This window comes from Panulirus ornatus, chromosome 7, assembly GCF_036320965.1.
Source record: "Panulirus ornatus isolate Po-2019 chromosome 7, ASM3632096v1, whole genome shotgun sequence".
NCBI classification, from domain to species: Eukaryota; Metazoa; Arthropoda; class Malacostraca; order Decapoda; family Palinuridae; genus Panulirus; species Panulirus ornatus.
Genome location: NC_092230.1, coordinates 12,624,156 through 12,637,083, shown reverse-complemented (window position 1 = coordinate 12,637,083; position 12,928 = coordinate 12,624,156). Strand labels below are relative to the sequence as shown.

Sequence of the window (12,928 nt, the reverse complement as noted above, 5' to 3'; positions counted from 1 at the left end):
CATTTTAGAAAGTTAATACAAGGAGGGGAGGATTTCCGGCCCCCCGCTCCCGTCCCCTCTAGTCGCTTTCTACGACACGCGAGGAATACGTGGGAAGTATTCTTTCACCCCTATCCCCAGGGATAATTTTTTTTTTTTTTTTTTTTTTTTTTATACTTTGTCGCCGTCTCCCGCGTTTGCGAGGTAGCGCAAGGAAACAGACGAAAGAAATGGCCCCCCCCCCCCATACACATGTACATACACACGTCCACACACGCAAATATACATACCTACACAGCTTTCCATGGTTTACCCCAGACGCTTCACATGCCTTGCTTCAATCCACTGACAGCACGTCAACCCCTGTATACCACATGACTCCAATTCACTCTATTTCTTGCCCTCCTTTCACCCTCCTGCATGTTCAGGCCCCGATCACACAAAATCTTTTTCACTCCATCTTTCCACCTCCAATTTGGTCTCCCTCTTCTCCTCGTTCCCTCCACCTCCGACACATATATCCTCTTGGTCAATCTCTCCTCACTCATTCTCTCCATGTGCCCAAACCATTTTAAAACACCCTCTTCTGCTCTCTCAACCACGCTCTTTTTATTTCCACACATCTCTCTTACCCTTACGTTACTTACTCGATCAAACCACCTCACACCACACATTGTCCTCAAACATCTCATTTCCAGCACATCCATCCTCCTGCGCACATCTCTATCCATAGCCCACGCCTCGCAACCATACAACATTGTTGGAACCACTATTCCCTCAAACATACCCATTTTTGCTTTCCGTGATAGTGTTCTCGACTTCCACACATTTTTCAAGGCTCCCAAAATTTTCGCCCCCTCCCCCACCCTATGATCCACTTCCGCTTCCATGGTTCCATCCGCTGACAGATCCACTCCCAGATATCTAAAACACTTCACTTCCTCCAGTTTTTCTCCATTCAAACTCACCTCCCAATTGACTTGACCCTCACCCCTACTGTACCTAATAACCTTGCTCTTATTCACATTTACTCTCAACTTTCTTCTTCCACACACTTTACCAAACTCAGTCACCAGCTTCTGCAGTTTCTCACATGAATCAGCCACCAGCGCTGTATCATCAGCGAACAACAACTGACTCACTTCCCAAGCTCTCTCATCCCCAACAGACTTCATACTTGCCCCTCTTTCCAGGACTCTTGCATTTACCTCCCTTACAACCCCATCCATAAACAAATTAAACAACCATGGAGACATCACACACCCCTGCCGCAAACCTACATTCACTGAGAACCAATCACTTTCCTCTCTTCCTACACGTACACATGCCTTACATCCTCGATAAAAACTTTTCACTGCTTCTAACAACTTGCCTCCCACACCATATATTCTTAATACCTTCCACAGAGCATCTCTATCAACTCTATCATATGCCTTCTCCAGATCCATAAATGCTACATACAAATCCATTTGCTTTTCTAAGTATTTCTCACATACATTCTTCAAAGCAAACACCTGATCCACACATCCTCTACCACTTCTGAAACCGCACTGCTCTTCCCCAATCTGATGCTCTGTACATGCCTTCACCCTCTCAATCAATACCCTCCCATATAATTTACCAGGAATACTCAACAAACTTATACCTCTGTAATTTGAGCACTCACTCTTATCCCCTTTGCCTTTGTACAATGGCACTATGCACGCATTCCGCCAATCCTCAGGCACCTCACCATGAGTCATACATACATTAAATAACCTTACCAACCAGTCAACAATACAGTCACCCCCTTTCTTAATAAATTCCACTGCAATACCATCCAAACCTGCTGCCTTGCCGGCTTTCATCTTCCGCAAAGCTTTTACTACCTCTTCTCTGTTTACCAAATCATTTTCCCTAACCCTCTCACTTTGCACACCACCTCGACCAAAACACCCTATATCTGCCACTCTGTCATCAGACACATTCAACAAACCTTCAAAATACTCATTCCATCTCCTTCTCACATCACCGCTACTTGTTATCACCTCCCCATTTACGCCCTTCACTGAAGTTCCCATTTGCTCCCTTGTCTTACGCACCCTATTTACCTCCTTCCAGAACATCTTTTTATTTTCCCTAAAATTTACTGATAGTCTCTCACCCCAACTCTCATTTGCCCTTTTTTTCACCTCTTGCACCTTTCTCTTGACCTCCTGTCTCTTTCTTTTATACTTCTCCCACTCAATTGCATTTTTTCCCTGCAAAAATCGTCCAAATGCCTCTCTCTTCTCTTTCACTAATACTCTTACTTCTTCATCCCACCACTCACTACCCTTTCTAAACAGCCCACCTCCCACTCTTCTCATGCCACAAGCATCTTTTGCGCAATCCATCACTGATTCCCTAAATACATCCCATTCCTCCCCCACTCCCCTTACTTCCATTGTTCTCACCTTTTTCCATTCTGTACACAGTCTCTCCTGGTACTTCCCCACACAGGTCTCCTTCCCAAGCTCACTTACTCTCACCACCTTCTTCACCCCAACATTCACTCCTCTTTTCTGAAAACCCATACTAATCTTCACCTTAGCCTCCACAAGATAATGATCAGACATCCCTCCAGTTGCACCTCTCAGCACATTAACATCCAAAAGTCTCTCTTTCGCACGCCTGTCAATTAACACGTAATCCAATAACGCTCTCTGGCCATCTCTCCTACTTACATAAGTATACTTATGTATATCTCGCTTTTTAAACCAGGTATTCCCAATCATCAGTCCTTTTTCAGCACATAAATCTACAAGCTCTTCACCATTTCCACTTACAACACTGAACACCCCATGCATACCAATTATTCCCTCAACTGCCACATTACTCACCTTTGCATTCAAATCACCCATCACTATAACCCGGTCTCGTGCATCAAAACCGCTAACACACTCATTTAGCTGCTCCCAAAACACTTGCCTCTCATGATCTTTCTTCTCATGCCCAGGTGCATATGCACCAATAATCACCCACCTCTCTCCATCAACTTTCAATTTTACCCATATTAATCGAGAATTTACTTTCTTACATTCTATCACATACTCCCACAACTCCTGTTTCAGGAGTATTGCTACTCCTTCCCTTGCTCTTGTCCTCTCACTAACCCCTGACTTCACTCCCCAGACATTTCCAAACCACTCTTCCCCTTTACCCTTGAGCTTCGTTTCACTCAGAGCCAAAACATCCAGGTTCCTTTCCTCAAACATACTACCTATCTCTCCTTTTTTCACATCTTGGTTACATCCACACACATTTAGGCACCCCACTCTGAGCCTTCGAGGAGGATGATCACTCCCCGCGTGACTCCTTCTTCTGTTTCCCATTTTAGAAAGTTAATACAAGGAGGGGAGGATTTCCGGCCCCCCGCTCCCGATTTCCGGCCCCCCGCTCCCCAGGGATAATATACATATATATATACACACACACACACACACACACATACATATATATACATATGAAAAATGTAAGAAACAATTTAGAAAACAAATAAATAATGAATAAAATAAATATAAATATTTATTTTATATTTATTTTAATTTGTATATGTCTATGTGTGTATATATATCTATACGTTGAGATGTATTCATTCCCATCGCCACTTCGCCACACATGAAATAACAACCCCCTCCCCCCTCATGTGTGCGATGTAGCGCTAGGAAAAGACAACAAAGGTTACATATATATATATATATATATATATATATATATATATATATATATATATATATATATATATATATATATATATTATCCCTGGGGATAGGGGAGAAAGAATACTTCCCACGTATTCCCTGCGTGTCGTAGAAGGCGACTAAAAGGGGAGGGAGCGGGGGGCTGGAAATCCTCCCCTCTCGTTTTTTTTTTTTTAATTTTCCAAAAGAAGGAACAGAGAATTGGGCCAGGTGAGGGTATTCCCTCAAAGGCCCAGTCCTCTGTTCTTAACGCTACCTCGCTAATGCGGGAAATGGCGAATAGTTTGAAAGAAAAAAAGAAAATATATATATATATATATATATATATATATATATATATATATATATATATGCAGAAGCTGGTGACTGAGTTTGGTAAAGTGTGTGAAAGAAGAAAGTTAAGAATAAATGTGAATAAGAGCAAGGTTATTAGGTACAGTAGGGTTGAAGGTCAGCCACCAGCGCTGTATCATCAGCGAACAACAACTGACTCACTTCCCAAGCTCTCTCATCCCCAACAGACTTCATACTTGCCCCTCTTTCCAAAGCTCTTGCATTCACCTCCCTAACAACCCCATCCATAAACAAATTAAACAACCATGGAGACATCACACACCCCTGCCGCAAACCTACATTCACTGAGAAACAATCACTTTCCTCTCTTCCTACACGTACACATGCCTTACATCCTCGATAAAAACTTTTCACTGCTTCTAACAACTTTCCTCCCACACCATATATTCTTAATACCTTCCACAGAGCATCTCTATCAACTCTATCATATGCCTTCTCCAGATCCATAAATGCTACATACAAATCCATTTGCTTTTCTAAGTATTTCTCACATACATTCTTCAAAGCAAACACCTTATCCACACATCCTCTACCACTTCTGAAACCACACTGCTCTTCCCCAATCTGATGCTCTGTACATGCCTTCACCCTCTCAATCAATACCCTCCCATATAATTTACCAGGAATACTCAACAAACTTATACCTCTGTAATTTGAGCACTCACTCTTATCCCCTTTGCCTTTGTACAATGGCACTATGCACGCATTCCGCCAATCCTCAGGCACCTCTCCATCAGTCATACATACATTAAATAACCTTACCAACCAGTCAGTAATACAGTCACCCCCTTTTTTAATAAATTCCACTGCAATACCATCCAAACCTTCTGCCTTGCCGGCTTTCATCTTCCGCAAAGCTTTTACTACCTCTTCTCTGTTTACCAAATCATTTTCCCTAACCCTCTCACTTTGCACACTACCTCGACCAAAACACCCTATATCTGCCACTCTATCATCAAACACATTCAACAAACCTTCAAAACACTCACTCCATCTCCTCCTCACATCACCACTACTTGTTATTACCTCCCCATTTGCGCCCTTCACTGAAGTTCCCATTTGCTCCCTTGTCTTACGCACTTTATTTACCTCCTTCCAGAACATCTTTTTATTCTCCCTAAAATTCAATAATACTCTCTCACCTTAACTCTCAGTTGCCCTCTTTTTCACCTCTTGCACCTTTCTCTTGACCTCCTGTCTCTTTCTTTTATACATCTCCCACTCAATTGCATTTTTTCCCTGCAAAAATCGTCCAAATGCCTCTCTCTTCTCTTTCACTAATAATCTTACTTTTTCATCGCACCACTCACTACCCTTTCTAATCAACCCACCTCCCACTCTTCTCATGCTACAAGCATCTTTTGCGCAATCCATCACTGATTCCCTAAATACATCCCATTCCTCCCCCACTCCCCTTACTTCCATTGTTCTCACCTTTTTCCATTCTGTACTCAGTCTCTCCTGGTACTTCCTCACACAAGTCTCCTTCCCAAGCTCACTTACTCTCACCACCCTCTTCACCCCAACATTCACTCTTCTTTTCTGAAAACCCATACAAATCTTCACCTTAGCCTCCACAAGATAATGATCAGACATCCCTCCAGTTGCACCTCTCAGCACATTAACATCCAAAAGTCTCTCTTTCGCGCGCCTGTCAATTAACACTTAATCCAATAACGCTCTCTGGCCATCTCTCCTACTTACATACGTATACTTATGTATATCTTGCTTTTTAAACCAGGTATTCCCAATCACCAGTCCTTTTTCAGCACATAAATCTACAAGCTCTTCACCATTTCCATTTACAACACTGAACACCCCATGTATACCAATTATTCCCTCAACTGCCACATTACTCACCTTTGCATTCATATCACCCATCACTATAACCCGGTCTTGTGCATCAAAACCAACCACTAACACACTCATTCAGCTGCTCCCAAAACACTTGCCTCTCATGATAGGGGATAGGGGAGAAAGAATACTTCCCACGTATTCCCTGCGTGTCGTAGAAGGCGACTAAAAGGGGAGGGAGCGGGGGGCTGGAAATCTTCCCCTCTCATTTTTTTTTAATTTTCCCAAAGAAGGAACAGAGAATTGGGCCAGGTGAGGGTATTCCCTCAAAGGCCCAGTCCTCTGTTCTTAACGCTACCTCGCTAATGCGGGAAATGGCGAAGAGTTTGAAAAAAAAAAAAAAGAAAAAAATATATATATATATATATATATATATATATATATATATATATATATATATATATATATATATATATATATATATATATCCATTTGCTTTTCTAAGTATTTCTCACATACATTCTTCAAAGCAAACACCTGATCCACACATCCTCCACCACTTCCGAAACCACACTGCTCTTCCCCAATCTGATGCTCTGTACATGCCTTCACCCTCTCAATCAATACCCTCCCATATAATTTACCAGGAACACTCAACAACCTTATACCTCTGTAATTTGAGCACTCACTCTTATCCCCTTTACTTAGAAAAGCAAATGGATTTGTATGTAGCATTTGTGGATCTGGAGAAGGCATATGATAGAGTTGATGGAGATGCTCTGTGGAAGGTATTGAGAATATGTGGTGTGGTGGAGGTGTGGGAGGCAAGTTGTTGGAAGCAGTGAAAAGTTTTTATCGAGGATGTGAGGCATGTGTACGTGTGGGAGGAGAGAAGAGTGATTGGTTCTCAGTGGGTGTAGGTTTGCGGCAGGGGTGTGTGATGTCTCCATGGTTGTTTAATTTCTTTATGGATGGGGTTGTTGGGGAGGTGAATGCAAGAGTTTTGGAAAGAGGGGCAAGTATGAAGTCTGTTGGGGATGAGAGAGCTTGGGAAGTGTGTCAGTTGTTGTTCGCTGATGATACAGCGCTGGTGGCTGATTCATGTGAGAAACTGCAGAAGCTGGTGACTGAGTTTGGTAAAGTGTGTGAAAGAAGAAAGTTAAGAGTAAATGTGAATAAGAGCAAGGTTATTAGGTACAGTAAGGTTGAGGGTCAAGTCAATTGGGAGGTAAGTTTGAATGGAGAAAACCTGGAGGAAGTAAAGTGTTTTAGATATCTGGGAGTGGATCTGGCAGCGGATGGAACCATGGAAGCGGAAGTGGATCATAGGGTGGGGGAGGGGGAGAAAATCCTGGGAGCCTTGAAGAATGTGTGGAAGTCGAGAACATTATCTCGGAAAGCAAAAATGGGTATGTTTGAAGGAATAGTGGTTCCAACAATGTTGTATTGTTGCGAGGCGTGGGCTATGGATAGAGTTGTGCGCAGGAGGATGGATGTGCTGGAAATGAGATGTTTGAGGACAATGTGTGGTGTGAGGTGGTTTGATCGAGTAAGTAACGTAAGGGTAAGAGAGATGTGTGGAAATAAAAATAGCGTGGTTGAGAGAGCAGAGGAGGGTGTTTTGAAACGGTTTGGGCACATGGAGAGAATGAGTGAGGAAAGATTGACCAAGAGGATATATGTGTCGGAGGTGGAGGGAACGAGGAGAAGTGGGAGACCAAATTGGAGGTGGAAAGATGGAGTGAAAAAGATTTTGTGTGATCGGGGCCTGAACATGCAGGAGGGTGAAAGGAGGGCAAGGAATAGAGTGAATTGGAGCGATGTGGTATACCGGGGTGGTAACCGGGGTTGACGTGCTGTCAGTGGATTGAATCAGGGCATGTGAAGCGTCCGGGGTAAACCATGGAAAGCTGTGTAGGTATGTATATTTGCGTGTGTGGACGTGTGTATGTACATGTGTATGGGGGGGGGTTGGGCCATTTCTTTCGTCTGTTCCTTGCGCTAACTCGCAAACGCAGGAGACAGCGACGAGGTATAAAAAAAAAAAAAAAAATGTATATATATATATATATATATATATATATATATATATATATATATATATATATATGGTGGTGTGAGGTGGTTTGATCGAGTAAGTAACGTAAGGGTAAGAGAGATGTGTGGAAATAAAAAGAGCGTGGTTGAGAGAGCAGAAGAGGGTGTTTTGAAATGGTTTGGGCACATGGAGAGAATGAGTGAGGAAAGATTGACCAAGAGGACATATGTGTCGGAGGTGGAGGGAACGAGGAGAAGAGGGAGACCAAATTGGAGGTGGAAAGATGGAGTGAAAAAGATTTTGTGTGATCGGGGCCTGAACATGCAGGAGGGTGAAAGGAGGGCAAGGAATAGAGTGAATTGGAGCGATGTGGTATACAGGGGTTGACATGCTGTCAGTGGATTGAATCAAGGCATGTGAAGCGTCTGGGGTAAACCATGGAAAGCTGTGTAGGTATGTATATTTGCGTGTGTGGACGTGTGTATGTGCATGTGTATGGGGGGGGGGTTGGGCCATTTCTTTCGTCTGTTTCCTTGCGTTACCTCGCAAACGCGGGAGACAGCGACAAAGTATAAAAAAAAAAAAAAAAAAAAAAAAAAAAAAAAATATATATATATATATATATATATATGGGATGAAGAAGTAAGATTATTAGTGAAAGAGAAGAGAGAGGCATTTGGACGATTTTTGCAGGGAAAAAATGCAATTGAGTGGGAGATGTATAAAAGAAAGAGACAGGAGGTCAAGAGAAAGGTGCAAGAGGTGAAAAAGAGGGCAAATGAGAGTTGGAGTGAGAGAGTATCATTAAATTTTAGGGAGAATAAAAAGATGTTCTGGAAGGAGGTAAATAAAGTGCGTAAGACAAGGGAGCAAATGGGAACTTCAGTGAAGGGCGCAAATGGGGAGGTGATAACAAGTAGTGGTGATGTGAGAAGGAGATGAAGTGAGTATTTTGAAGGTTTGTTGAATGTGTTTGATGATAGAGTGATAGATATAGGGTGTTTTGGTCGAAGTGGTGTGCAAAGTGAGAGGGTTAGGGAAAATGATTTGGTAAACAGAGAAGAGGTAGTAAAAGCTTTGCAGAAGATGAAAGCCGGCAAGGCAGCAGGTTTGGATGGTATTGCAGTGGAATTTATTAAAAAAGGGGGTGACTGTATTATTGACTGGTTGGTAAGGTTATTTAATGTATGTATGACTGATGGAGAGGTGCCTGAGGATTGGCAGAATGCGTGCATAGTGCCATTGTACAAAGGCAAAGGGGATAAGAGTGAGTGCTCAAATTACAGAGGTATAAGTTTGTTGAGTATTCTTGGTAAATTATATGATAGGGTATTGATTGAGAGGGTGAAGGCATGTACAGAGCATCAGATTGGGGAAGAGCAGTGTGGTTTCAGAAGTGGTAGAGGATGTGTGGATCAGGTGTTTGCTTTGAAGAATGTATGTGAGAAATACTTAGAAAAGCAAATGGATTTGTATGTAGCATTTATGGATCTGGAGAAGGTATATGATAGAGTTGATAGAGATGCTCTGTGGAAGGTATTAAGAATATATGGTGTGGGAGGCAAGTTGTTAGAAGCAGTGAAAAGTTTTTATCGAGGATGTAAGGCATGTGTACGTGTAGGAAGAGAGGAAAGTAATTGGTTCTCAGTGAATGTAGGTTTGCGGCAGGGGTGTGTGATGTCTCCATGGTTGTTTAATTTGTTTATGGATGGGGTTGTTAGGGAGGTGAATGCAAGAGTTTTGGAAAGAGGGGCAAGTATGAAGTCTGTTGGGGATGAGAGAGCTTGGGAAGTGAGTCAGTTGTTTTTCACTGATGATACAGCGCTGGTGGCTGATTCATGTGAGAAACTGCAGAAGCTGGTGACTGAGTTTGGTAAAGTGTGTGTCGGAGGTGGAGGGAACAAGGAGAAGTGGTAGACCAAATTGGAGGTGGAAAGATGGAGTGAAAAATATTTTGTGTGATCGGGGCCTGAACATGCAGGAGGGTGAAAGGAGGGTAAGGAATTGAGTGAATTGGATCGATGTGGTATACCGGGGTTGACGTGCTGTCAGTGGATTGAATCAGGGCATGTGAAGCGTCTGGGGTAAACCATGGAAAGCTGTGTAGGTACGTATATTTGCGTGTGTGGATGTATGTATATACATGTGTATAGGGGTGGGTTGGGCCATTTCTTTCGTCTGTTTCCTTGCGCTACCTCGCAAACGCGGGAGACAGCGGCAAAAAAAATATATATATATATATATATATATATATATATATATATATATATATATATATATATATATATATATCTTTTTTTTTTAATTTTCCAAAAGAAGGAACAGAGGGGGCCAGGTGAGGATATTCCAAAAAAGGCCCAGTCCTCTGTTCTTAAACGCTACCTCGCTAACGCGGGAAATGGCGAATAGTTTAAAAGAAAAGAAAGATATATATATATATCCCTGGGATAGGGGAGAAAGAATATTTCCCATGTATTCCCTGCGTGTCGTAGAAGGCGACCAAAAGGGGAGGGAGCGGGCGGTGGGAAATCCTCCCCTCTCGTTTTTTTTTTAATTTTCCAAAAGAGAGAACAGAAAAAAGGGCCAGATGAAGATATTCCCTCCAGGGCCCAGTCCTCTGTTCTTAATGCTACCTCATTAATGCCGGAAATGGTGAATAGTATGAAAGAAAGATAAGATATATATATTCTCTGAAGAAAAATATTTTTCTGACTGATTATCATTTGCACACAGGAGACAGTCTCCAAGGTTTAGTTGTGCAGTTCAAGAGTTAAACAAAGAAAACACTACTTGCATGAGTACTTGCATGAGAACATAAAAAACTCTGGACAAAAAATCTTGACTCTGGGATTATCTCTGTGGTAGCTTAAAAGAGACTCACCTCACCCTTCTACAGAAAGGAAGAAACAACACAATCCAAAAAAAATTGCCAACTAAGTGCACTAACATTAGATACAAAAATTTAGGAGAAAGTCCTAAGATATAAATCAAATGATTTCATTGGTTCAAACAATCTACAAAACCCAATACAAAAAGTTTACACCTCTCTCATTTGCTTGATTACTACAATAGTAGACACACCAGAGAAAAAAATTTCATGTTATTGTGATATAAACAGATATTACAAAAACTTTCGATAATTGTGAGAACAGTGTCATAGCACATAAAATATGTAAGATGGAAATAACTAAAAAAAAATTGAATATGGATATAGAAACTTTTTAATCAATATAAGAAAAAACTGTTGTTAATAAAACTATTTCCATTGCGTACATAATAAACAGCTCAGTACCAAAAGAAATTTGTTAATTTTCTTAAACTGATTTTCTTACCTTAAACTACCAAAATTATAAGTCATGGTGTTATATCATCCTTTGCAGGAGGGAACAGGATAAGTCTGACAATCTCATTAACAGAATGCAATGGAAAACTTCAGACAAATATTAACAGACTTTTGCTTAGCAACCAGAACTAATATGTTTTTCATTGTGGAAAGCATCCATCTCCTCAGTTTGGGAAGAATGGAAAAGTTATGAACAGTACACACCAACTGGATACTTAAAGACATCATCACATTATAACTGAAAAATGCAAAAGACCTCAAACTTGTATTATTCAATAACCTTACCTACAGCAAACACAATAAGGAAATGCTCTTTCCAAAAACACAGTAAGCTGGATCTTGCAGAACTTCAGGACAAGAAAGGGAAAACCAACGATGATGCTCTTCAAGGTACTACTGTAATCCTCTCATGAACAGAACAATGTTGAGTGTTAGCATCAGCTTTCCGGAGGGGAAAAATTGCAGAGTTAGAAAGTGTGCCAAAACCTTTGTGGCCTTTACTGATTCAATTCTTCACTAGATGGCAGCTCCTGGTTTTTTTTTTCTTTTAAGAATGGACTTTCTAGATCATGCCCAATATCAATGGTTAAAAAAATTTCTAGTATAGAGTTATTTCCCCAAAACTTATTTCCATATATTGTACTGCCCATCCCAAACAAGCATAATGTACAGTTGTTAAAACATCATACAGTTTTATCCCTTGCAACTGAGAAACTTAAAAGTATGAACAAGATCACAGTACCTTTGCATTTTTGGATCTCCTTGGTGAATTTTTGTCACGTTTCTTACGTTTACGATCAATAACCCCGTCGTCATCATCATCATCATCACTGCCCCAGTAAAGATTTTGTGCATTTTCTTTAGTAGAGTTTTGGATACGTCTACTAGCAATGCGTGAAGAGTTTCTGCCCATACCCATGCACTTCTCAAGGTGAGGAGCAAACCTGGAAGTAAAATATCAAAAAGGGGAAACTATAACACTGGTTGAGAAAAAATACTGTAGAAGCCATAATGTATATATGTCTGAGAATGTAATAAATGAAAGTACTCACCGTTCTTATTTTCTCTTTTAAGTGGTGATTGTGCATATATCTGTTCACAGTGAAGTGAATGGGTGGTGTGCGAAGTGAGAAAGTCAGGAATAATGGTTTGGTTGAGAGAGAAGAGGTGGGAAAAGCTTTCCAGAAGATGAAATCCTTTGGGTTTGGATGGTATTGTCGTTGAACATATAAGAAAGAGGGTGACTGTTTGTTGATTGGCTGTTAAGGGTTTTCACTGTTTGTATGGATCATGATGAAGTGCCTGAGGACTAGCAGAATGAATGCATTAGTGCCTTTGTACAAAGGCAAAGAGTGTAAAGGTGAGTGTTCAAACTACAGAGGCATAGTTTGTTGAGAATTCTTGGGAAATTAAATGGGAGGTGTTGACTGATAGGGTGAAGGCACGTACAGAGCATCAGATTGGGGAAGAGCAGTGTGGTTTCAGATAGTGGCAGAGGACATGTATGTAATGTCTGCATACGTGTATGTATATGTATGTATATCTGCGTATCTGGGCATTAAGTTTATATATGCGTATGAGTGGATGGGGCATTCTTCAATCTGTTTCCTAGGGCTACCTCACTGACACAGGAAACAGTGATTATGTATAATAAATATATATAATAAAAATAAATATATAAATATATATATATAAAAT

General features: G+C 41.0%; 1 protein-coding gene across 6 annotated transcripts in view; it reads right to left on the bottom strand.

Moving 5' to 3' along the window:
* Sgf11 (SAGA associated factor 11kDa) overlaps window positions 1-12,928 on the bottom strand; it is a 431,536-nt gene that overhangs the window by 74,315 nt on the left and 344,293 nt on the right. For all 6 annotated transcript variants that reach the window (XM_071663261.1, XM_071663260.1, XM_071663262.1 and 3 more), the window contains one exon: window positions 11,973-12,174. In XM_071663261.1, the coding sequence (XP_071519362.1) occupies window positions 11,973-12,174 (202 nt within the window). The remainder of the gene's footprint in view (window positions 1-11,972; window positions 12,175-12,928) is intronic.